The sequence below is a fragment of the Bicyclus anynana genome, chromosome 22, assembly GCF_947172395.1.
Source record: "Bicyclus anynana chromosome 22, ilBicAnyn1.1, whole genome shotgun sequence".
Classification (NCBI taxonomy): domain Eukaryota; kingdom Metazoa; phylum Arthropoda; class Insecta; order Lepidoptera; family Nymphalidae; genus Bicyclus; species Bicyclus anynana.
The window spans coordinates 12645700-12673082 of NC_069104.1; the positions used below are offsets into that span (position 1 = coordinate 12645700).

At 37.3% G+C, this 27383-nt stretch overlaps 2 protein-coding genes across 3 annotated transcripts; both read right to left on the reverse strand.

Annotated features, from left to right (window-relative positions):
• Positions 1-3922: 3922 nt before the first annotated feature.
• Positions 3923-15719, reverse strand: LOC112057683 (uncharacterized). The gene is made up of 10 exons (XM_052888519.1): positions 15392-15719; positions 14634-14762; positions 13566-13733; positions 11570-11720; positions 10692-10861; positions 7855-8056; positions 6926-7060; positions 5983-6152; positions 4792-5595; positions 3923-4229 (listed from the first exon to the last, which is right to left on the reverse strand). Exons 2-10 carry the CDS (start codon positions 14664-14666, stop codon positions 3942-3944), a joined length of 2121 nt encoding a protein of 706 aa, XP_052744479.1. The 5' UTR covers positions 14667-14762; positions 15392-15719; the 3' UTR covers positions 3923-3941.
• Positions 15338-26265, reverse strand: LOC112057747 (Bardet-Biedl syndrome 5 protein homolog). 2 transcript variants are annotated; one of them, XM_052888520.1, is made up of 7 exons: positions 26003-26265; positions 19526-19674; positions 18844-18955; positions 18575-18665; positions 17977-18123; positions 17334-17525; positions 15338-16968 (listed from the first exon to the last, which is right to left on the reverse strand). In XM_052888520.1, exons 1-7 carry the CDS (start codon positions 26071-26073, stop codon positions 16750-16752), a joined length of 981 nt encoding a protein of 326 aa, XP_052744480.1. In that variant the 5' UTR covers positions 26074-26265; the 3' UTR covers positions 15338-16749. The 2 variants fall into 2 exon arrangements, with proteins under 2 accessions (XP_052744480.1, XP_023954054.1); XM_024098286.2 differs by having other exon boundaries at positions 18778-18955.
• Between the last annotated feature and the right edge of the window lie 1118 nt (positions 26266-27383).

A 27383-nucleotide genomic window follows, 5' to 3' on the forward strand; every position in this document is an offset into this window, starting at 1 on the left:
TGATAGTAGTTTTTAAATTAAAAGGAAAAGGAGGGATATATTGATGTGTGTAAGTGCTGTGCACTTCATAGATTCAAATATGCATCGCCTACCCTGAGAGATATAGAAAAGGAATTTTGAATATATTTTTAGGGTTCCGAACGTTCTCAGTACAAAAACGGAACCCTTATTTATTATCTACAAGTTACCCCTTGATTACAGTCTCACCTGATTGTAAGTGATGATGCAATCAAAGATGGAAGCGAGTTAGGAGTAGGATGAAAATCCACACCCCTTTCGGTGTCTACTATAGATAATATAATGGTACGGAATTCTTACCCTTAGTGTGCGAGTTCGACTCTCTATTTACAGATGTCAAAACGGGGTTAGTGTAACCCGTGTTTCATAGCAAGTTCTCTAACTAAATAAACACGCGAAGTCCAAAAAAAAAAATGTTTTATTTTTTTGGACTGCTATGACATCGTAGTTTTCAAAGGTATAAACCGATTTAGGCACGTATTTTTAGAATAATTTTTTGTTCGATTCCTGGCTTAGCTCATTTTCGTCCATATTATTTAACTGGATCCCTTCTTGGTTATCATACAGTAGGTTATTAATTAATAAAGAACAAATTAGTGAAGAGGCCAGTAGGTGACACAGCATTCAAGGACAACCTTTTCATTAAATAAAAAATAGGTATAGATCTCGGAAAGTAACTTGGAGCAAAAAAGTAATCATCTGCGCAGGATAGGTCAACTTAGTCCGCGTGACACATTGTAAGACTCAATGATGTTACATACTGTTAGATGTGTTACTAGGTCATGAAAAATAAGGCCCTCAAAATAGGCCACATCTCAATGTTAGTTTTTGTCAACAACGAACGTTATTTAAACAAATAATACCTAAATATCGTCTACAATGTCGAGTTGTGTGTTCAGAAAGTGTAAAAACTTAAAATAGATAAATACTGGAATTAAAGACAAAATTGTGCATGTGTGCGTTCAGTTTTGTATCCTATTATTCGGATCACTTTTGCGATGATGTTGAAGGGACGCAACCGATCTATAGTATGAAATTATCATTGGTAAGACTGCGTTACAATGATGTTAATACTGTCATTGCTGCGTTGGCCGTTGTCACTTAATATCAGGTGAGAATTAAGATTGCTCTGCGAGTCAATGAAAGTACCTACCTACATAAATAAACAGAATGTCATATTATACGGTAGGTGCGAAATTGTTTTCTTTTAAAGAAACATTTATTGTATCAATTAATCTTAATTGTACATATAAACATTTTGCTGCTAATTTAGGTGGTGCCTGTAATTACGAGAGATTTTCAATGTAGGCGTAAATTGTGGCAAAATATCTGTGAATTGGCACGCGATAATTAAAGTTTTATGCAAACTAAATTAAGATATGTAGGTAGGTAGGTATCATTCTAATTAGCCGAAAGACGTCCACAGCTGGACATAGTTCTCGAGCCGCCAGTATCCAACCTTCATCCACCTTGGGACGCCAACGTCCATCGACTCCTCGAATTATGTATGTGGCTTGCAAATTGCCAGTTCAGCTTCGCGACTCGCTGAGCTATGTCGTCTGTGGATCTACTCATTTCTGATTCGTTCACGCAGAGAATCTCCAAGCATAACTCGCTCCATCGCCCGCTGAGTGACTTTGAGCTTTCTAATAAGGTCCATAGTTAGCGACCAAGTCTCGGATCCGTAGCTCATCACTGGCAACAGACTTTCGTCTTCAGGCGCTGAGGAATTTTTGACATAAAGATGTCGCGGAGTTTCCTGGACGCTGCCCAGCCGAGCTGGATTCGGCGTTTTACCTCTTTCTCGAAATTGGACTTACCTATACACGACACTTTGACGACCTCTGTGGCACAGTGGTATGCGCGGTGGATTTACAAGACGGAGGTCCTGGGTTCGATCCCCGGCTGGGCCGATTGAGATTTTCTTAATTGGTCCAGGTCTGGCTGGTGGGAGGCTTCGGCCGTAGCTAGTTGCCACCCTACCGGTAAAGACCTACTGCCAAGCGATTTAGCGTTCCGGTACGATGTGTAGAAGCCGAAAGGGGTGCGAATTTTCATCCTCCTCCTAACAAGTTAGCCCGCTTCTAGCTTAGTCTGCATCATCACTTACCATCAGGTGAGATTGTAGTCAAGGGCCAACTTGTAAAGAATAAAAAAAAAATGATTCGTCTACAATTTCAAGCGCAGTCCTGTAAAATAACTGGGTGGAGCGATACATGAGCATTAGACATGATCTTCGTCTTATTCGGTTCATTTTTAGGCCCACATGTTGAGAACCTCAGCTAAGGTTGAGCGTTGTACTGAGGTCATTTAATAAAATAAGAAACTACTAAAACCGGTAGGTAATGCCTCTTTGGTCCAGTCTATCCTATGTGACTTCGGATCTTTAAGCCCTAAATTGGAGTCCCGGTCAATAGCACGTATGACAGATCACTACAGGCACCGAAGACATTTGTTACATAGAATCTCAATTTTGTCTATTTATGTCAACGAACAGACGTCTAAGTTAGTGAATTAGTCTGTAGATGCCATCTTTGAAATGAGTGTCAATAATGATGATGATTTTTCCAAAGTATAGGTGGCTAGGGCCATAGGGTGCCACAGGCCCTGTGTGTCTAGTGGCCGTTTTCAAAATTTTCATACTGTTACTATCGCCTTAACGTAAACGCGAATTTATATGCAATTGAAACAGTTGTGCTGTAGTGCCACTAGATGGCGCTGCTTCAATTCCTTAGAAATTCGCGTTTAATTTAACGTGATCGTCACAGTATCAAACTGCCACTAAGCCCTCTGTAGTATCTAATTTCAAGGTGTGCATATCAGGTATGTATGTAAATAAAAATAAAAGATAATTATAAATCTTCATATTTACATTATATTTGTCTATGTACAAAATAAATAAAAATTATTAAAAAATTAAAACATTGCTGTCCTGAAAAAAAAACATACCCAACACAATATTATTTACTTAGTACCTATGTACATATTATTTATTAAATCTACGGTAATACATAACAATTACCCGTGTTTTTGGTAACGTTTTTTTCATTAAAAATAGCTTTTGCTCAGTAGAGCGAATGATTTCAGAGGGCAGAAATAAAGAAAACTTGTCTTGTAAATAAAAAAAGTCCTATTGTAAGTCCAAATATAAGATAAATTAATTAAAAGTCGCAATTTCATTGAATAAATATTATGATTGGGCCCTTTACCAATAGAAAGCTATTGTTATCAGAGAATTACATATAATTAAGGCTAACTTAAAATATAAAAAACAAACATTTTTCAACTATTATTGATATATCGTCGAGTCGTTCTCATTCTAGCAGCGGCGACGCTATCAAAAACCCATTTGGAACTGACTTCGCCCGCGCCATTTCCAACTGTCAAATCAATGTCATCGGTCGTCGGGCCGCCATGTTGTTTATGTGTCAATACAAGATGGCTGAGTGTGATTTTAGCGTCTTTTTGTGTTTTTGTACAAACGGCATCGTCACTATCAGGTGAGATCACAGTTAAGGGCTAACTTGCCATTGAATAAAATTTTAGCAGACTCAGAAAAGATTACAAAAAATAAGAAAACTAATGTTGATCAAAGGTTATGGTTATTCACAACATTTGTCAGGACAAATAATTAACAAATCAAACTGTAAGTAAAATAAGACCCTAGAATGGCAGAGAATGACCTTGAGTGGAGTCACGTACTTGTGAACGATGTGTGTAGGGTTAAAGGTACCTTTGACTGATATCTAACACTCCCCCTTTCCACTCAAGTCACTCTCCCCGCCTATCCCAAGTACCCATAAAGAATTACGCAACAAGAGATGTGGACGGCTCGAACGCCACGAGCGCACTGAAGCCGTCCGTACCGCAAGTCGTTGCAATGCGGCGATAACAAAAAAAACCGTAAATTATAAAAACATATTTCAACTATTATTGATATATCGTCGAGTCGTTCTCATTCTAGCAGCGGCGACGCTGTCAAAAACCCATTTGGAACTGACTTCGCCCGCGCCAGTTCCAACTGTCAAATCAATGTCATCGGTGACACTCTGTGGCGCCGTCACAATGACGGCGCCACAGAGTGTCAACAGTTGGGCTATAGAGTCTCTGTGGTCGGCGGCGGGAAATACTCTCACGCGCATGCCGCTGAAGACATCGCACGCGTAGTCCTTGTGCATCAAGTGCAGCGCCGAGCGTTCTACGCGCGCTTTCTGTAATAGTGACAGTGTTTTACATTTACATACAACAAGGAAATAAATAAAATCCCAGTGGATATGACCTCTGTGTGGGTTCGAATCCGGTCCGGAGCATGTTCCTCTAACTTTTCACTTGTGTGCATTTTAAGAAATTAAATATCACGTGTCTCAAACGGTGAAGGAAAACATCGTGAGGAAACCTGCATACCAGAGAATTTTCTTAATTCTCTGCGTGTGTGAAGTCTGCCAATCCGCATTGGGCCAGCGTGGTGGACTATTGGCCCAACCCCTCTCATTCTGAGAGGAGACTAAAGCTCAGCAGTGAGCCGAATATGGGTTGATAACAACATTGAATACATTGTGTCATCACAATAAACTTTTTTTACGGCTCACTACAGGGCCAGTTGTGTCGCATAGTTCTTGTTCCTGTGAGAATACAGAAATAGTATATAACCTACAACACTCACAAATAACGTGAATTTTCAAAATCTGTTTAGTACATCCAGAGATTACCACCTATAATACCACAAACTTTACCTCTTCATAATATTAGTATAGATAAATGAATATAACTTACTTGAGAGATCTTTTTCAAATGCTGCACCTCATACCCAATGTGGTGTAACCACCGATTCGCCCTCAAGGAGTCCATCACCCACTCGTATCGCAAAACCCTGCAACCTCGAGCTGCCCCGAGCAAAGCATTCACCGTTCTGGGCTTGGGTTTTACAACATTATTTGTACACAAATTGTTATTTCCTGTTTCTCTTTCCAAACCTAAATTTTCATCGTTCTCTTCAACTTCTATAACAGGATCCAAACGATTACAATTCTGTTCATTTTCAATATTAATATTTTCAAATTCTGCAAAAGGATCTAAGATATCCATACTGTCTCTAATTTCACCAATGAAACCTTCATTTTCATCAGTATCAAGATTTATTCGATTATTGTTACATCCTAACTCAACAGGAAACACCAAATTATTGTCAGTAATGTCTGATATGTTTTTAACACCAGATATGTTGGAATTGCATTTGCAGATTATGTCTTTTCTGTTTTTATTATGTTTCGATAAGTCTTCAACTCTGACATTCCTTGAGAACATATTGGAAAGTAATTTCTCTGGACTATTGCATTTGTTACATATGGACAAGGGTAACAAATTGTTCGTTTTTGGCGATTTTCTTGTTGTTTTAGGTGATTTTCTTGTTGTTTTTGGCGACTGTCTTGTTGTTATTGTTGTTGAAGGGATGTCGAGGCATGACCCCATAATGACGTGTGTCGTTTTACGATCAACACGTTGTTGCACTATTCCGTTCAATTTAGTGACAGCGTCAAACGCTTCACGCCGTTCTCCGTTAGACATTCCTGTAAGTACCTGTGAAATTACATGTTGTTTTATTAGTTAGCTTGATTTTTCTGTACTTTCCCCTGGTGCGGAACGAGGTTTATCGACCTCGTAACCTTTGAAGACGCTAATATTCTTTTTTTGGCTTCAATATAATATAGTTAAAGGAATTTATTTTTGATAATGCTAAATAAAAAAGCCAACTGATCTATGTTTGAAGGCGTACGTCATCGGATTCGTTTGTTTAGAGTATATAAGCAAAAGAAAATACGATCCCGCGCGATCGCTACCCCTCTCTAACTCCCTACTCTTTACGGAAAACAAGTCGCGCCACCTAGCGCCTTCGAGATCGAGCGACGTCGTTTCACTCTCAGACTACTATTTCCTACAGTTTAATCTATTATTTGTAATACTTACAATTCTTAGTCGTTTATCATTTTGTGTTGCAATTGTCCGTTTTTGTGTCTGTGCGCGTTTGTCTCCTCCGATGAGCAGTCTCGCTATTTTCTCCGCGTGAGCCAAGTCTTTTCTGTTGCGCTGCGTCATTTTAGATGGTTGCATCACTTTCGGTCCAGCCGTGGTCTCGTCTGAAAATATACGATAATATTAGCTGGTAAACCTTGAGAAATATTCACTTAGTATAATACAAAAATATGTAATATAAAAATGTTGGCCGATTCTGAGATCAACCTGATATACATTAATCTCATAAAAATCGGTCCAGCCGTTTCAGAGGAGATATACCTACTTGTATTATAATTAACGGACCAAGTCAAGTTTCGCTTTGACTCATTACACCTACCCCTATCCAATTCTGCTCCCACCCCACCCTACACCTACTCTAGCCCTAATCTACTCCTACCCTACCCCTACACTGATGTCAATCAATCGTTTGCCTTTCTGGAACTTTTCCACTAACACTTGAACTTTATGGTATTGTATTAAAGTATCAAATTGGCTTTTAAATATGTTAGGGTGGACAACATTTAAAAAATTAAATATATAAGTATTCATGTCTCAAAAAAATATGATAATTTATTTTTTAATCTAGAACGATAATGAACAATTAAAAAAAAGCGTCATCTAGCCTATTTTTACGTATTTTGTCGAATTTTGGATCGTCCACTGAAACCAGCTAAAGGACATTGCCCAAGTGACTATGCAGATTAGTATCGGCATCAACTTTATTATGTCACAATGAAATAAAGCTTAATTGAATGTATGATTTGAAGACTTTTAAATATAATTTACCATCTAATGATAATTCATCGCATTTCGCGGTAATCAGCAAGTGTCGAGTTACGCATTTGCCCATTGTCCTTTCGAAAGTGAAAATAGTTTTGGAACCTCTGGTGCATACCATTCTCCTCATCATCAGTGGTCTGCAGCTCCGGCTCCTTCTGCGTGAACAGCTTCCTCTTGGACTTCCCGGGCCTCTTGTTCAGCGCCCCGACGGACTTGCGCCGCGGAGCCGTGTTCACCCGGGCTTCTACGTCTGAAACAATTCAGCATTATCAACCCATATTCGGCTCACTGTACTGTACTCGAGTATCCTCTCAGAATGAGAGGGGTTAGGCCAATAGTCCACCACGCTGGCCCAATGCGGATTGGCAGAATTCACACACACAGAGAATTAAGAAAATTCTCTGGTATGCAGGTTTCCTCACGATGTTTTCCTTCACCGTTTGAGACACGTGATATTTAATTTCTTAAAATGCACACAACTGAAAAGTTGGAGGTGCATGCCCCGGACCGGATTCGAACCTACGCCCTCCGGAATCGGAGGCAGAAACAATTATGAATCTGAATTCTAAAGGAGATGGTCCAAAAATGTATGGTGCCAGTTGTACCCTAGCGGAAATAAAAGAAGGTATTTTTTTCAACTATTTTTGATTATACAAATGTACGAATTTACTTTAATTCTTTCGAAAAAATATTCATTATCTCCTAAGAAATGCAACATTATTATGGGTATTAATGGCGGATTGCTGACGTTTTCAATGCAGTAATCGTTTTGACGTTTGCTGTCAATTGTCATTCGTTGCTCTATGGGCGCCATCTTGTTAAAATTCAAAAAGGGGGGTTTTAATTTTATTTATTTCTTTTTATTAAGTTAGATTAATCATTCACCCTCCGAGTGTCAAATTCTCAAACAAATAGAGGTTAAATTCGACACTCAATGAATCCCCTGGGAACCTGGATCCCCTGGGGGAGCCCCTACAACGTCTATGAATTCCACTGTTAGATGTTTCGTGTTGACCTGAATTAAAAAATGCTAATTATGCTTACCGGTAGCGTCATGGGAATTTTCTTTTGAAGTGTCATGCGACGTGTCACGCGACGTGTCATGTGACGTGTCACGCGACGTGTCATGTGACGTGTCACGCTCGGTCTCGCTGGACAGCCGCAGGCGCGCCCTCCGTCCCTCCGCGCCCTCTGCGCTGTCCGGCAGCAGCGTGTGCAGCGGTATGTTCTCTGCCTCGGCCTTTTTCTGGTGACCACGTGAAAATTAAGAAAAATGGTGTCCATTTCAGTAGACGTATATATGTATATACTAGCGGACGCCCGCGACTTCGTCCGCGTGGACATCAATGTAAACTTTGAAGCTTTATTTCACCACTTAAAAGTTTGAATTTTGAAAATTTTTGTATCCCATTATATTCATATATTCGTATTTTTTTATGATATATCTCACCCCCTTCTTATTTTACTTTCGCAATATGAAGTATCCCATAACCTTTTCCGTATTATGGTCTTAAAACGTGCCAAGTTTCATTTGAATTCATTCAGTAGTTTCATCGTGATGCCCGAATAACAAAAAAGCACAGACTTCAGCTACAGAAAAGCTTCAGTATCGATTATATTTATAATATAATCGATACAACAAAAATTTTCAAAATATCTTCAATGTAGAGAATGTACAGAATTCGTATTATAAGTGAAGATTCTAGATGGCGCTAGTAGTACTTTATGCCACAGTAACGTTTGGTGTTACAAAATAATGGTATAAGTAAAATCTCAAATTGTGAATAAATGTAGAAAATTCGACAAGTTTGATAATAAGTAAAGATAGATAAGTATAGAAGAACAGAAGTATAGATATATACCGCGTCCAGATTGAATTGCGCTATTGGTAAATTGGTTGGTAAATAAATTGGTAAATAAACAAACCATTTTGTCGATGCCAAACTTTCATAACAGTTTTCAAAACCATCAAACTATTAAAACACGCACAAACACTTTGTTCTTTACAATCCACCTATGGAGAATCATACAAACGTAACATTTTTTTAATTTACACATCATATAATCAAAATTTTTAGAAATAAACGAAATTACGAAATTATGCACACAGATTACATTTAAATGTTAATTTGACGTTTCGTCTCTTTAAGGTTGTGCGAAGTAAAATTGTCACCACAGATTAAAATTGAAACGATTTACCGATTGTAAATATCGAATGTATTCCGTTCAGTATCGATATCGTAATTGAGTAATTTGAATAAAGTAATTTTTTCATACCGCTGTTTAGTTAGTTACGTACTTATATGTTAAAAAAAGATAATGCGTTAACAAACACTGCCTAAATTTTTTAGTACTCTTTTAATTTATAACAGTTTCAGATACAAGTGAAAAAAATGTTATTTGATAGGTATTCATTAATATGCAACAGAAAGAGGTAGATAGTTAATATCGCGCGTATTTTGACTGTGTGATTAGTGTTGCCAACTTAGAAGTGAGTTTTTAAGTAAAGTGATTTTTTTACAATTGATATAAAATGTAAACAAACATACCATTTGGGTCATCGTCCACATCATTTTGATTTAAATTATAATATTGCAATAAACACATTGTACTTTTACTTATCATCCTGTATAATAAACAATTTAGAAATTAGTTTTATTAATTACTAAAATAACTGAATAGTTTATGAAATATTTGTAGGTACGTAGAATGAAAATGTACGTAGAACTAAAATATTATTCTTTGCATCAAACTTTCATTAAATAGTAAATATAAATATACAAGTACAAGATTTGTATATATATATGTTTGCTTTGTAATTTCGAGAAGGGATGAACAATTTTGCGATGAGCAAAAAAAAATTACACTGCCGTATCATGGATCACCGTCATTATTATTTAAAATAAAAAGTCCTTCACTTTCAGTTCAAACATCATAGTACATCGAACAAGTTTATGTACTCGAACTTAAACCCAATTTGGTCTACCAGTTACCATACATTTAACATGATGAAATAATAATATAATGATATTATGCTCGATGGTTAATAATAGATATGCCAATAAATATACTCCAGAATTTATAAAATTAATGTGGTGTACCATACGTGTTTCACTTCATAAGTTGACCTTTATGAAATTCAATTCGATTAGTAGTAGTTAATTCTCGATATAGTTCATCAACGGCCCATCTCTAGGATGACGTCACAACTAATGTCAGTGATGAATACGGCCATGTTTATTTACAAAATTTTGCAATTCTAAAAAAACGAAGTTTAGATAGATTTATAGAAGGGACGAGGCCAGATGTGTGATCAGTACTAACTAGGGACCTCTCCAATTATATACTCCAGGTATAGGACACAGATCCACTGGTGTCTCAACAGTGTTGCCCGCTCAAACCGTCCTGTAGCCTTCATGAACATAATGGCGAGATCCGTTAAGTCTACTTTATTTATCTGTGAGGATACTCAGCTATAAAGTGATAGCTGGTCACCTCACCACAACATGGACATGATGGATCTTCTATAATTTTCATTATCGTCAAGTGTCTAATGAGCAGTATAAGAGGTGACGACCAATAGTATACAGATAAAAAATATCGCTTTCTTTTTGTCTCATTATAGAGCTAATAGAGATATATTTTCGATTCGCCGCTATAGGTCGATATTTGCGTTTATCTCGGTATAATATCCTGTAGCAAAATATAAAAAAAATATGATTTATACTGGAAGCTGTTTGTCCCGGTTAATTTTTTTTTCATTATCTTTAAAAGGGGACTGATCATTTTGGGCCCATCACTTTACATAGAAAAGTAAATGACGAAAAACCCTTTAAAGTCAACGTCAACAGGACTAGCGCGAGTGCTGCTACACAACTCACCAGGAACCTCTTCAAAGCGCCCGGCGACGGCAGGTCGGATGGTCTGGTGGGTGCGGGGAAGAGTCTCTCCGGCAGGCGCCTGCCGTCGGCGGCGCAGGCCTCCACCCACAGCGGGGACACCAGCCGACAGGCCAACGCTCTGGCCTTAGCGCGAGTACTTCTGCAACCACCTGGAACGTACACAGTTCTGAGTTTTGGCTTAAGAATTGTAGGAATTGTGTGTAGCTCCGGTATTATATTCATTGCTTTTATTGCATAAAGTACAATGCATTATATTTAATATTGTCTGAGCGTACTTTTTTGAAACTAAAATTAAGGGACAGAGTTAAAAACGAAGTCATCAGGAAAAGAACCCAAGCTAAAGATGCTGCTCGACATGTTCTCCGCTTTAAATGGAAATGGGCAGGCCACATACAAAGAACATCAGACAATAGATGGTCCCAAATTGTTACAAACTGGTACCCACGAGACTCAACGCAAACGGGGTAGACCATTAAGAAGGTGGAGTGACGATATAGTCAGGGTTGCAGGTAAAACATGGCAACAAACAGCCAGAGACAGAATACAATGGCTACAATTGGAGGAGGCTTTCACTGCTTTATGGAATCCTTACAAAAAAGAATAATAAAATGAAAAATTAACATTACTAACATAATATAAAAAATTAGATAATATCAACTAACCCACTAACAATCTATAAAACTTGTAAATCTTAATAATAATTTTCAAAAAAATGTCTGTAATTGTAAGGAAATAAAGCTATTTTTATTTTATTTATTCTATTTTTATAATGATGTACAAGTAAAGTTTTCTCCCTGATACAGTATCAAAAGTTTTGGTAAGGTTTTAGTGCGCCCATTTTTACCAGCACCACTTACCTTGAGACCAAACAACGTGTGTGACTAGGGGACTCCAGGCAGGCACCACAGAGGCTCCAAGTGCCGTCAGCGCAGCTCTGAGCGGTAGCGCGCGCGTCTCTACGCCCACTTCTACTAGCACCACCAACCCGCGGAGGGCTTCATTCACATCCTATAATATATATATATTTTTAAATAGTCTCTTTATGCTTTAGTCTATAGTATAATCAATAATCGTGCGAATTTTCTGACAGATGCTAATGTCACTTTGTAAAATAATGATACCATATTTATTGTCATAGTGATAAAAAATAGTGCCTCAGATCATTCACTCTCAAAGAGGAATTTTGAACAAAAATTTCTATCATAGCGCTTAGTGACAGACGGTTGAAAGAAAAATTGTGTAAATTATGTAATTGATCAATTTTTTACCTATTTGCCCTGATCTCTAAGGGTACCACTACTTCCGATTTGAAAATTTAAGCCAAGCTACTCAAGCCTACCCCTACCCTAAGTAAGTACCCTTTTCTATGTCCTCCTGGTTCTAAGATACCTCTCTACCAATTGTCAGCCAAATCGGTCCAGCCGTTCTTGTGTTGTAAGTATTGTAACAAACCTGACTTAATATAGATACTAATATTATATAGGGGAAAGATTTGATTGTTTGATTGTTTGTTTGTTTGCATTGAATAAACAATGACTATTCAAATGTTCGACTCTGTGATGGTCAAAAAACTACAATTTAAAACAAATATCTAGAGCCTAAGCCAACGCAAAACTAAGTTTAGAATCGTCTGATGATGAAAATAAAGATGAAGAACAAGTAGAGACAGAAAAAAACAACAATAAATTTATGACTCTACTATCGGAACTCCGAAGATCAACGAGAGTGCATACGGTTCTATACTGAGCAGAGACTAATGTGTTGGTATCGGAACTCCTTCAATATTTCTTTATATTTTATCTTCCATTTTAAAATATCTAGTTTAAACTTATGTCATATTAAATGGTTTTAACAATTTTAAATAGGATTAAAAAAAATAATAATTTAAAATTAATCCTAATTTCATGTAATACAAAAAAATGAGAAAATGAGTCTATGACCCTATTTATGCAACAATATTTTATTAATAGAGAAAGTAAATAAAAAGTAAATTTTATAGAGATAGTAAAAATCTTTGCTATTATGTGTATTTATTTTTCATTCGTTCTTTAATAATTCTGAAATACAGTAATACTGAAGTAGGTAACTTACTTACGCGGACGAAGTCACAGGCGTTGCTAGTCATTAATAATTAATACAATAACATGAAAAATCTGATCTATTAATTAAAAGCATTCATTTAATTTTATTTGTCTCAGTTATAAGTCAAATTAAATAAGGGCTTAGAATAATTTTATTTTTATTACTGTGACTCAAAATAGGTTTTACGTTTATTATTAAGATTTAGACTGCGAAATTTCTTAATAAATAACAGATGTAACTGTCATTTATTAAAATTATTTACTAATTTGGTTCAGAACATATTGAGTGAATCATGATGATGTTCACTTTGTCACATCACTATTTTTGATTCAATAAAAAATAGTATCACAGGAAACTTCAAAAGAGATAGCTGAATACATTATTCGACTATAGTTACGCTATAGTCATTATATTTTCAGATGACTATAACTTGCTGAAACCCTTCGCCGCACTAGAACTGCAGCAAGTTCTATATTAGAATGGGTATCAAATAGTGTTCTAGTAGGATCATACTAAATTTGGCTAAGCAGGGAGAACAACACAAGCGGAGAAGTATTACTGTTAACCCTTACCTTAACCCTACACCTATTGGTACAAATACAAGGCTCTACTCAGATATTTTCTCTGATCTACACAATGGACCCGGCACCCACACTGGGAATCCATGGAATGCTAAGATATTTGTCTCTATCAATTACCCCCAAGCAGCTTTGATAAATTCATCAGTTACATCATGTATTAAAAGTATTATAACTGTCCTTTGATACTTACACTAGATTTGTGAGATCTAGTAATAATTTCATGTGCTGTGGCACTTTTCTGTGGTTTATGCTGTTTTTTTGTGGCTTTTGAGCTCTGTTTCTGCTTTGTCCCTAGGTCCCCTTTTAATGCTGACCACTCCTCTCGAAGGCAGATTCTTTCAGCATTTGCTGAGCGTCTCTGAAATTTAAAAAGAGCAAGTCTAACTTTAGATAATATGTTATCTATAATTTAACTCTCTCTTTTATTACAATGGGATGATAATTGTGATCGATTAATTTTGTTATTTTGTGCTGTGCTTCTATACTTATAATAAAACTGTCCAATTTTTTAAAAGAAATCTAATTGGGCACTTTATAATCAATATTGGAGCCAAAAGTGTTTCTTTTTTAGGTCTTCTGATTCTAATATATTATTATTTATATAACAAAAAACAAATGAAAAACATTGATAATCTTTTTCCAACCCCACTTAAGTAGAATAAGGAAAAGGAGATTACAAAATGATTTTTTTTGGTTCTTGGGATCTGCGGTCAGTTGTTAGACTATAAGCAGGTGAGTTGTGTGACTTCGGGGCAATTTCTGACTGGAGAGCCATAGCACTGCTGTCAACTAGTCATTCAGCACATTGGTTTTCTTTGTGGCACTACCACCAGTGAGCTAGCAAGCAAATTGGGATGTTGAATTAGCCTTTCTTCTGCTTGTTACAGGTGTATTTGATTTCCTCATATACAGTTGGATTTCCAGTTGATGAAATGAATAGAGCAAAAACAAAGCCTACATCGCCCTCTCTTGACATACCCAGATGGAGATAATATCTTCCTTAATTTGTCATTATTAGGAGCTTCAATAGCCCAATTTCTCATAAGGGGCCAGATTCAAAATCTAGAGGTCACAGATTTATAGTTAAAACTACTTATAAAACAGACTTTAAAAAGCTGAAAAAGGGGCAGGGATTAATATTGTTTAAACATAATATTGACTCTAATATTATTTAGTGAATAATGAATATTCTTTATTAAATATGTAACAAACTATAATTCAATTACTTTTAAACTAAAATAATTCAAATAATACTTACCAGTCCTGCGGCACCACGACTAGCGCTATTCATTGTGGAAACACTAGTGTTACCAACTCTCCAAAATATTTATCCCTAAAGTTGGTGTCAAAAACCCCTATAATCGCCTTAATTTATTGAGTTGTCCCCCTAAAAAATATAAATTCATAATAATTTAGAAATAATATGCTGTCATATGTTTCAAAAGTCTATATTTAATACAGACAAAATACTACGTCTTTATCTGAAGATTCAGATTTTTTGAAATCATACATGTTGACAATGAACAAATTTACCAATTTTTTTTATTCGATGAAAATTGCCTCCAATTGCCTCAGATTGGTTGTAGAATAACGTATTATATGTCGTTATAAGTCGCTAGGCCAAGAAAGAAATATTAAAATTATCATCAATTTAAAAATATTAAAGAGTCAAAAGAATCCCTGAAAATACCCCTAAAAATTTCAGACCCCTAAAAAATCCCATTTCACTTATTTTCCCCCTAAATCTAGGGGGAAAACCCCTAAGTTGGGAACCCTGGGAAACACTAATTTGTAATTGCAATATACTAAATATAATTTTTAATTACACTATCTTTAGTTTGTACACTACAACCTAACACTAAAATAATAATTATTACCACTAAGCCATGGTATGCTATTAAATACAAATACAAAGAAGTACCGCGTTGTTTATCTGTTCCAAACAAAATGAGTCTCTAAAAATATTTATATTCAATTTAATACTTAAAATAACAATTTTTCAACAAGAAAACTTACAAGAGAGTTGCATTGCAAGTTACAACCTGCAACTTCTAACGGAAACGGCTAAACTTACAGTCAAGCAGCACAAAAAAGGCAAATAACATTAAGATGAAGGCTCATTTTCTATTCTGAGTCAAGTAAGAGGAAAATTATCCATAATCACAAAACACTATCAGAGTATCAGTTCACACACAAACAAAAAAAAAAACAAAAACCAAATGACATAAACGAAAATAAAACTAAAATATTTTAATTTACTTTTTAACTAAAATTAAAGTTAAAAATAACTTTGTATTGAATTTTAAAAAAGATTTTGAGAATGAGAATCATCATCATCACCAAACATCACGGAACACGGACGTCAAGTCAAATATTTATATTTATATATGACATTGACATTGACATGTTTCATGTGACAGTCTAATCTTCTGTAACGTTATAAAAACTACAGATAATAAATATTATTATCTGTAAGGCCTAGTTCGGACTACCTTAGTATTTCAGTCGAGTACAAACAATTTTTGGGAGGATTTTTCAATAATCGTTCGTGCTCGACTAATTTCGTGTAGTACATGGGTTCGGAATATATCGATATCTTATATGCTTATGATAAATCACATCAAAATCACAAGTACAGAGGTCAATTCTTTACATGAAATATATTTCCAAAATACCTATCAGAGGGTGATTATTAATCGACACTGATGCCAAAAATGCAATCAGTAAAATTTTTGTCGGTCTGTCTGTATGTTCGTTATAAAAACAAAAACATTTCGACGTACTTTAACGAAACGTACATTAATTATTCTTCATACTCCTGGGCGGGATAAAGTATACTTTTCATCACACTACGATCAATAGGAACAGAGTAGTAAAGGGAAATGTTAGGAAAACGGGAGAAGTTACTCCATTTTTACAGCGATACTACTGTAAGGGCAGGTACAAAGAGGTCTAAGGGCGGATAAAGGTCGCGGGCGTCCACTAGTTCATTATAAAAGTTAAGGATTTCTTATAAAAGTTAATTTAAAAATCATGTATTTTTTTTCAAATTTTCCAAACGTTAAAAACGCTGTCGTCCCTAAAATACATCACAATGTTACTTGATGCGCTCCATTTTTTAAAGGATTGATAATGTTAAGTCATGAAACAATGGAAATGGAAATAAAAACAATCATGGCCGACTGGCGTTTAGGCTCTTAATGTCAAAAAAATATTTAAAAATTTAAATTTTCATGTAATCACGTCTCAGAAAAATATGACCATATTATTTTTAATCTAATGACAATACGAGACGAACGATATTGAACAATTTAAGACCATTTAAAAAAGTGTCAAGTAGCCTATTTTCCTAATAAGAAAATTACGTTAAAATATTAGGTGGAAGTTTGAACTTCAAATAAACTTTTAAGAGTGAATCCTGGTTTTAACGGTTCGATAGCTAATCCCAAGTAAGAGCTATAAACTGGCTGCACGTCCATGTCTTCTTTGTTATGGGATTGTTGCGACGCCAAATAAAGGCTCGGGCCCATCTCTCCTCTCGGTTCTCCGATTTCTTCTAGCTCTTCTAATTCATCCTGTTTTGGTTTTGATATCTGGAAATTGAGACAATATAAAATATTACAAAGTATTTTAACATGTAAGTAAAAAAAAAAAAACAAAAAAAGATTGCAAACCACACCAATTAAGTAAAACTTCCTTCAAAAATAAAATAGTGCCATCTATGAGCCTCATACATAATTGTATCGCAACAGGTTCTTGAAGTGTACAAAAAGGGATTGTTTTAAAGTTCTCTAAGAACGCCATCTACTGGTAGTTATAATAGCAAACGCTGTTTCACTTCGCCTGCAGATGGCAGCATGTATTTTACCAACTAGGTACTCAAATCAAGCGTTTATAGAAGGTTTACTTCAAAAAGTTTTGTAATATTTAAAAATTCAATAATATAAAATTAAGTTACCTCGCACCCCCAATTCATCTCGACTCCAAGGACAGGTTTTTCAGAATATGCCTGATGCAATGTTTGCAGTTCTTTCAACAAAGGGCCGAGTCTGTCATGAGGATCAGCTCTGAAGCCCAGCACATAGCCACCGCAAGCCGGTCGTATTACAATTACCAGGGCGTTACCAAACTTTGAATCGCGAATGGAAATCTAGTAACAAAGAAATGGCTATTTTAACATTAACTCAGAATTAATTTAATTGTTTCAATATGTTAAGGTTACTATCTTCAAAACGTTTATGATAGAACTACAAAATGGTCTACTACGAGTGATCAATACTGATGCCAAAAATGCAATCAGTAAAATTTTTGTCTATCTGTATGTTCGTTATAGAAACAAAAACTACTCTACGGATTTTAACGAAACTTGCTACAATTATTCTTCAAACTCTTGGGCAGGTTATATTAAACTTTTCTTCACGCTACGATCAATAGGAGCAGAGCAGTGAAGGGAAATGTTGGGAAAACGGCAGAAGTTACTCCATTTTTACGGCGATACTACTGTAAGGGCTGGACTAAAGAGGTCTAAGGGCGAACGAAGTCGCGGGCGTCCGCTAGTTAAGTATAAAAATACTATTAAGTCTGATAATATATCAACTTACACTTTCAATAGTAATATAGGGCATTGAAACATTAAACATATCGTTGATGTCCGCATACCAGACAATCCTTACGTTGCTCACTACCATGGTACCCAGATTGCCAGATTCGCTGGATAAGTTCCAAAGACCATGTTCTACGAGACAAATCTAGAAAATAATGAAAACAATAATTATATATTAAAAAACAGTCGTCGTATCCGAACGAAAAAAATTAAAAACGACCATACGAGGCCGTACAGACTACTTTAGTATTTTAGACGAGTGCGAACAATTTTTGGGCGGTAAATCCAAAAACTGTTCGTACTCGACTAAAATACTAAAGTAGTCTGAACTAGGCCTTACGTTGATTGGATGAAACTTTTGCGTTATGTGACTAGTGACGTGAAACAAGAATTTTATATCTATTTCTATGATGAAAATGATAATCGGTAAATCGCTATAAATTAATACATTTATGACTGATTAATTAATTTATTACATTATTTTGGACCTGTAAAATAATAAAACATGCCAGCTGTGAAATATTTTCGAGTGGAAAAAAATAATAGGTGTTATTAAAAGTAAACCTAGCATAACGTGATATATTTTTTCTTATTACCTTTTCAAGTGGCAATACACGTAACTGCTTATTATTTATAAAAGGTCCTCTTAGTTTTAAATCACGGTACATTCGAGATGCGGCGTATGCTCTGGAAACAAAAGAAGTAATAATAATAAGCTTCTTGAAAAAATAAATATAATTAGGAAATCACACAGTTTTGAAAATATAATTGGTAAAATAAAATTAATTGCTTAACTCACTTATGAACACCTACTACAGAAGTGTAATGTCTCACGCAGTTGGGAGATAAGTTGGTGAATACAAACTCATATCTGTTGGTGCCGTATCCAGCGAGCACGTATAGCGCTTGCGTGGCACCCCGTAGACCCGAGTTTACAACTTTTGTGCTTGTCGATATGAAACAGTTCAGCCCTATTGCTGGAAATGTCAAAAACGTGACAATAATATACTAATCAATTTCCTAAACATAATTCTTTAATAGTTAAGTCTAAGATAACTGTATAAGTGATTCGAAGTTTAGAATTCTAAAAATCTGTGATGGCCCTTCATTTTTAAAAGCTGAAAGGCAACATTTCCCTAGATAACCTTAAAGTTTTATCTTTTATGTCTTTTTTCGATGAGAAGTTGTTTAAGTACCAGTAGTAGTAGTGTAGTGATTACCAGATACAAAAAGTCTTTTAACTTAAAATTGAAATCTTTATTTGCCTTACTTGCTGCTATAATATATACTTATAATAAAACTAGTCGAATTCTATACATTTGTTCGCAATTTGAGATTTTACTTATACCATTTGTAACACCAAACGTTACCGTGGCATAGAGTACTACTAGCGCCATCTGGAATCTATAACTTGACGAAGTCGCGGGCGTCCGCTAGTCTAATTTATACGAGTACTACCAGACGCCCACGATTTCGTCTTCCCTTAGACCTTCTTAATCCAGCCCTCAACAAGAGTAGGTATAAAAGGCATTTCTCTATTTACGTACACAGGTTGATCCTGGGCGAGGACAGTGAGTGCCAGATGATCCTCAGGTTGGTGACCACGAGCCTGCCCTTAGAGCCGCTGTTGCCCTTCGTATCTTCTATCGGCTCGATCCTATCGAAAACCTTCTCGCCCAGCCTTAAGCGTAAATAGCTGTAAAATTAACATGAAATAAACATTATTTTTCGGAAAAGTTACAAGTAAGTACCCTATAAGCATAATTTAAAACGTCTGAAGTACTAGCTCAACTAAACTTTCAAAGCCTAAGTACTTGAAATAAATGGATTGAAATTTTGTAAAAATCTTTTTTGTAATGATAACTTCTTTTGGGAGGGTTAGCTTATGAGCAGCTTAAGTGAAAAGTAGCCTATGTGTTATCCATAATCCAGAGTAAAATATATTTCCATTCCAAATTTCAGCCAAATCGCTTTAGTAGCCGCAGCGTAAAGGAGGAACATAATATTAGTATTAAATATATTCAGTTTTTTTAAATAGAATATTTGCCATAAATATTCTATTAAAAAAAACTGAATATATTTAATGATAGCCTTCCTCGATTAATATAATTTCACAGGCCGTGATTTTGTCTGTTCCATGAGCACCAAATTCGAAATATCGGTTTCTGGAAATATTTATGCACAACACTATGAGGCTATGGGAGCGCGCGTGTGGTGTATGAATTAAACTCCCATAATTAATATAAAAAGGTATATTTAATATTTGTACACGGATAGAAACTAAAAGTAGAATGTACAAACTAAATAACAAAGATAAATCGAATGCGTATACGACGCATTTATGACGTTGAAATGAGAGCCGCGATTTAGCCGTAAGCGTGGTAGCCGGTTAAGCCGTTTAACGTACTCTGCCCTAGTGGGGCCAAGATTAAGTATTTATAATACTTTACAAACAAAGGATTATTGTATCCCGAAATATAACGGCTGTCATTGGAGAATCGAACTGGCGCCTATGCGTCGAAACTCCTGTCGAATTGTTATTGGATAAGTGTGAGCACTTAACAAGGGTTGACATTCCATCGGCGTTACGTAATTCTAACACAAAGGAATGTTGCATGGGTTTTGTACAATGCAGCTTAAAGAGTTATAAATAACTTACAATTATTATATAACCTAAATATTAATGCATCGCCACATCAGCCCCCCGGGAGACCGTTAGGTCGTAAGCTTCGCTGGAAATTTTACGCGTCTGCCTGAACGAGTAGTTATTGCCGTTGGCTTAGTGACAGGCGATGTAGGAACTGCGGGCACGAGAGATTCGTTAATGACGTATGCCGGTTTTAAACGATCGATTGAAACCGTAACAATTTTACCAGCGATATCGATTTTAAAAGTTTTCTCTGACCTTTCAACGATTTTATATGGGCCAGAGTATGGATGTTGGAGCGGTTTACGTACTGCATCTTGCCTTAGAAAAACAGCAACGGCGGACGATAGATCCTTACTAACGAATGTTTTCGAATCTCCGTGTCGAACGACCGGTGTAGGTTTTAAAGCGCGTATATGTTTGCGAAGTCGAGATAAAAAATCGTTGTAATCCGTGACTTCCGACGTGGAAGGTAGAAACAGATCACCAGGCAAACGTAAGCTTTCACCATACAATAACTCAGCGGAGGTTGATGCTATATCTTCCTTCCAGGCGCAACGAATACCGAGTAAAACAAGAGGCAAAACTTCATACCAATTTTCATTGTTTTGGCACATGATAGCGGCCTTTAATTGTCGGTGGAATCGTTCGACTAAACCATTTGCAGCGGGATGATATGCGGTGGTAGTAAGGTGCTGTGCTCCCGTGAGCGTAGCAAGCTCTTTAAACAAATGCGACTCGAATTGACGACCACGATCGGTCGTAATCCGTTGCGGGCATCCAAAACGTGCGATCCATCCACTAATGAAAGCGCGCGCTACTCTTTCGGCGGTGATATCTTCGAGCGGTATCACTTCGGGCCAACGCGAAAAACGGTCCACTGCGGTTAAGCAATAGCGATAACCGTGTGATATCACTAGTGGTCCGATTATATCAACGTGAATATAAGAGAAACGTGCAGATGGAGGAGTAAAACTATGAATTGGAGCTCTAGTGTGTCGTGAAACTTTCGATCTTTGACAAGCAAGACGGGCTTTAGTCCAGGCTCTGCAATTTTTACGTATATTAGGCCAGACGTATCTCTCTGTCATCAGTCGAATGGTGGGCGTAGCACCAGGATGACTTAACCCATGGACTAAATCGAAAGCCTGTTTACGGAATTCAGGTGTGAGATAAATGCGTGGTCTCGGTCCTGAAATATCGCAAAAAACTTTACATTCGCTCGAATCAGAAATTTTAATTTTCTGTAAGTCCAACGAAGTAGGGTTGTGCAATAGATGTCGAAGTTCGGAGTCTGTCTCTTGGGCTATGGCGAGTTGTTGCAAATTAATGTCGTTAGAAATCGTTTCTATTCTTGACAGTGCATCAGCTACGATATTGTCGTCTCCGGATATGTGTCGTACGTCGGTCGTAAATTGCGAAACGAAATCGAAATACCGGAATTGACGTGGAGAACAGTTTTCCGATGCCTTGCGAAAAGCGGCGACAATTGGTTTGTGATCGGTCCAAATCGAAAACGTTTTAATTTCAATCATGAAGCGAAAGTATTTCACAGCTTCGTAAATTGCTAATAGCTCGCGGTCGAAAGGGCTGTACTTGCGTTGGGCAGTATTGAGTTTTTTGGAGAAGAAAGCAAGGGGTTGAATATTACCTTCAACTTTCTGTTGTAAAACGCTGCCTATCGCGACGTCGGAAGCATCACAAACTAACATTAGTTCTGCAGTCGGATCGGGGTGAGCTAGCATGGTAGCGTCTACAAGACTCTGTTTACTTATATTGAACGCCTGCTCTAATTCATCGGTCCAGATTACGGGTGTGTTTGCCTTAACGTTTTGACCACTAAGAAGTCGATTCAATGGTGTTTGAGTTTTTGCAGCGTTAGGTAGGTACCTTCTGTAGAAGTTAATCATACCTAAAAATCTCCGAAGTTCTTTTAGCGTTTTCGGCTGCGTAAAGTTTTGAATAGCACTGACTTTGTTAGGCGTAGGTCTCGTGCCATTCGCTGTAACCTGGTAACCCAAAAATTCTACTTCTGAAACACCGAATACGCATTTTGCAGAATTTATAACGGCGCCGTGTTCACGTAAGCGTTCTAATACAAGCGCGAGGTGACGTTCGTGTTCGTCGTGGTTCCGTGACGCGATTAAAATGTCGTCTATGTACGGAAAAGCAAAGTCGAGGTCTCTTAACATTTCGTCCATAAACCTTTGAAACGTTTGTGCGGCGTTTCGGAGGCCGAAAGATAAAAAAGGGAACTCAAATAAGCCAAAAACACTTGTAATCGCTGTTTTAGGTATATCAGCGGGGTTCACAGGAATTAAATGATAAGCACGCACTAAATCGATTTTGCTGAAGACAGTACACCCATGCAGGTTATGCGAGAAGTCCGCGATATGACGCACTGGATAACGGTCCGGTATTGTACGCGCATTCAAACCTCTATAATCTCCGCAAGGACGGTCCGTACCGTCTTTTTTCGGTACGAGATGCAGCGGAGCAGCCCACGGACTGTCAGATCTACGTGCGATTCCGGCTCTAACCATGACTTCGAACTCGCGTTTAGCGCGAAGCAAGCGGTCCGGCGCTAATCTGCGTGGTCGGCCGTATACGGGAGGACCGGGCGTAGTACGAATATAGTGTACTGTTTTATGTTTAACCTCTCGTATCGTAGGCTCGCCAGAAGGTCGCGTGACCTCAGGATACCGTTTTAATAACGTGTGGTAGCGCGAGGTACCTGTAACCGTTTTAATTTCGCAAACGGGGTGGTTGACGGGCTGTGCATTTACAATTAAAGATGTATGCTTATCAACTACACAGCGGTTTCTTACATCTACAAGCAAATTATAAAAACACAAAAAATCGATTCCTATAATAGGTTTGGTTACGTCGGCTATCACAAAACGCCAGTGAAAATCCCGACGCAACCCTAAATTAAGTGTTAAACTAATCGTACCGTACGTATTTATTTCGGTACCATTAGCGGCAAACAGTTTATAATCGCATTTCTTAACTAAAGACTTATTGTTATAACTTATTCTACTTAGCGGATAAACACACAAATCAGCACCAGTGTCTATTAAAAATTGAGCCTTAGTGTTCTTATCTGTAACAATAACGCGACTGGGTGAAACGGGACAGCCATTGTCAGTCGCATTCATTGACTGCCCGATTCGTTTCCCGTAACACTATTACGCGAGAAGAAACACGGTTCGCGGCACTTAGTAGATTTTTCTCCAAACTTTCTATGGTACCAACACAGTGTATCAGCTGCAGGGTTGTAGGCGGGGCTTCGGGAACGGTGGCGCCAGCCGTGTCGCTCGTGCGGGCGAGAACGGGCACGCGATAGCTGCGCGTGCGGAGGTGACGACAGGGCAGCCACTTGACGTTTCAACTCGTCGACAGCTCGCTTGAGTTCGCATACCTCATTGTTTGTGGTAGGTGCGGCCAACTCGTGCACTTGCTGTGTTCCGATGACGTCACTTACGGTGTCCGCTAGCTTTGCGAGTTCCTCTAACGTGCTCCTTTGTTGCGAAGCGAGGATCACTTGAATGTGAGTCGGCAGGCGACTTGACCACAGGGAACGGACAAAGTCGTCTGGAACGTTTGGGCCTGCGAGATTTTGTAAATGTCTCAAAAATTGAGACGGTTTACGATCCCCGATGTCTTCGTGGGTCAGAAGTTGACGGACCCTTTGCTCTTGACTCACAGATAACCGAGCAATTAACTCCGCCTTCACTTTTTCGTACTTGTCAGCGGCCGGCGGGTTTTTTATGATGTCCTTTATTTCAGTGATATATTTTATGTCCAAGTTCGCGATAACGTAATTATATTTGGTCGCGTCGACGGTTATGTTCGCGAGCGCAAATTGACCCTCGAGTTGTGCGAACCATAACGCCGGTTCGTCGGGCCAAAAGGGTGGCACTTTAACGCGCACAGCTTGAACCGATTGTTCTTCGCGTTCGGACATTGTCTATTTATTAATTACTGATTATTCGAAAGCACTTTATGACTATGTTTGGGGTCACTACTTTATGACTATGTTTGTTGTCGGGATCACCACTTTATGTCTGTTTTCGGGGTCACCACTTTATGGGAGCGCGCGTGTGGTGTATGAATTAAACTCCCATAATTAATATAAAAAGGTATATTTAATATTTGTACACGGATAGAAACTAAAAGTAGAATGTACAAACTAAATAACAAAGATAAATCGAATGCGTATACGACGCATTTATGACGTTGAAATGAGAGCCGCGATTTAGCCGTAAGCGTGGTAGCCGGTTAAGCCGTTTAACGTACTCTGCCCTAGTGGGGCCAAGATTAAGTATTTATAATACTTTACAAACAAAGGATTATTGTATCCCGAAATATAACGGCTGTCATTGTAGAATCGAACTGGCGCCTATGCGTCGAAACTCCTGTCGAATTGTTATTGGATAAGTGTGAGCACTTAACAAGGGTTGACATTCCATCGGCGTTACGTAATTCTAACACAAAGGAATGTTGCATGGGTTTTGTACAATGCAGCTTAAAGAGTTATAAATAACTTACAATTATTATATAACCTAAATATTAATGCATCGCCACAAGGCTTATCACCGTAGACAGAGAAGTAAATAAACGTAGATCGATATCATATTCTAATTTTTTAGCAATAAGGAATGGTTCCCTGTGTTGGGTGATTTAGGTAAGTCATGTTTGTGTTTTTTAATTAGAATTAATAAAAAAAAATAGGAAGTTTTTGTTCTACACTAATATTATAGAAAGGTAAAATTTGTGACGCTGTAGGGGGTAATCTCTGGATTGACTGAATCAATCTTCTACCTACCCACAGATTAATCAATAATAGGCAGATGGAGCGCACGAAACACGACGGTGTCGTAGCCGCTCAAAATACAAAATTCAAAAGCTAATACATTCTCGAGTAAAGTACGACACAAAGCGACGCATTAGTAACTTTCAATACTGTTCACAAAATCTATAGAAATTATTATTATTTTTAATTTTACGTAATTGTTGTTAGTGTTAAATGTTGAAATACAAATAAAGAAAAAAGTTTGTTTATGCGGATGTCAAGGAGACGCGGACGGGTTTTTATGGGTTTCACTGGCTTCACCACACTGCTTGTAAAGTCTTACTCTTAATACTTTTACTTAATATAGCCTATGACAAAGAACGCGACTTTCTATGGTAGGTACACACCATAGAAAGTCGCGTTCTTTGTCATAGGCTATATTTTATCACGGTATTCATACGGGATCGCAAAATACGCGGCGGAAAAATACAACAACAAATGTATTGACTTTTCTAAATAAAAATAAAATTATGGTTCTGATTGAATGTACGCAATTTGATTTTGATTTATCAAAAATCTTACTTGAAAGGCAAATCGAACAGCACCTCCCGGTCTTCCCACACGATGTTTTTCTTGCTTTTCGACATTTTCATTTAAATATGAAATCACATTCGGAAAAATGTTTCCACATTTGGTTGTCATGGCGACACTGTATCGACAAAAGAAGCGCTTTAGCGCTTTTGTGTATTGTGAAGTGGCTTTATCATCATCAGCCGATTTTAATGAGCCTCCACTGGGACTATTGATGAGGTGGGATTTTTGCTTTTGCCCACCTGGCTGCCTCAATACGGGTGGACGGTAATGTTTGCCTCTATAACGATAATTCACCATTATCAGCTTATAAACTACAGAGTTTGTGGAGATAGAATTTGAGACTTTGACCCACCAGCCCAGCAGCGAGATTCTGAAGCACGGGGTTTATATCTACCTAACATAAAAACTTCCCAGATCCGAACAAGCTAATACATATTAAAAAAAGCTCAATATTGTATACTTAATATAAATATAAATAGGAGACGAACCCCGGACCAAATAATCTAAAACCATACAGGCCAACCCCTGATCCAAAGAGGTACTTCAAAGCAGTTGTTAAGTTTTAATTGATTCAAAATCACAATGAACATTAGACCCGAGAACATTTCAAAATAGAGGAAGAGGTCTCCGATATCTAAATACCTTTCCCGAACGTCTTTTTAACCCGAGGTCCGAATCTCAGAGGAGTCGCCCTTAGAGAGTCGTTCCGCCTATCACTCTGCTTTTGCCTTCGGGCCCCATTAGGGGATGCTACTGCGCTCTCCCAAAACCATCGGTGACGTCACTCGAGGTGGGCCCCATTAGGGGATGCTACTGCGCTCTCCCAAAACCATCGGTGACGTCACTCGAGGTCCATTTAAAGAACCTACAGTACCAAAAAATCAACATAGGTGTCACAAGTAAAGAAGATGGTCCTGAATGATGGTCATGAATGGTATGGAGCCCAGGATCAGTTGTAGCCTAGCGGAAAGAAAAGAAGATATTTTTTTTTAACTGTTTTTGATTATACAAATCTACGAATTTACTTTAATTATTTCGAAATAATATTCATTATCTCCTAAGAAATGCAAAATTAATAAGGGTAATAATGGCGGATAGATGACGTTTTCAATGCAGTAATCGATTTGACGTTTACTGTCAATTGTCATGACATAGTTGCTTTATGGGCGCCATCTTGATATAACTCAATAACTTGGGTTTTTATTTTATTTATTTATTTTTATGTAGTTAGATTTATTCATTTTAATAAATTTTAATATTGTATTGTATTTTAAAAGCTTTTATTTAACTTGCAATGTAATGATACGGGGTACAAGAGTGGACTTTAAATGGACCATCTCCTTTTATGTAATTTTCTTCAAGTTTTGGC

Bases quoted from the DNA above. Each gene is read 5' to 3' on its own strand.
- LOC112057683 (XM_052888519.1), bottom strand. From the start codon at position 14,666: ATGAATAGCGCTAGTCGTGGTGCCGCAGGACTG. The intron at 6,153-6,925 runs GTATGCACCAGA...GTATATTTTCAG, and splicing joins CACTGATGATGAGGAGAATG to ACGAGACCACGGCTGGACCG. The intron at 4,230-4,791 runs GTAAGTTATATT...TCACTATTACAG, and splicing joins ATTTGAAAAAGATCTCTCAA to AAAGCGCGCGTAGAACGCTC.
- LOC112057747 (XM_024098286.2), bottom strand. From the start codon at position 26,073: ATGAAAATGTCGAAAAGCAAGAAAAACATCGTGTGGGAAGACCGGGAG. The intron at 18,956-19,525 runs GTACGTAAATAG...TGACATTTCCAG, and splicing joins CTCGCCCAGGATCAACCTGT to CAATAGGGCTGAACTGTTTC. The intron at 16,969-17,333 runs GTAACTTAATTT...CTCAATTTCCAG, and splicing joins AGATGAATTGGGGGTGCGAG to ATATCAAAACCAAAACAGGA.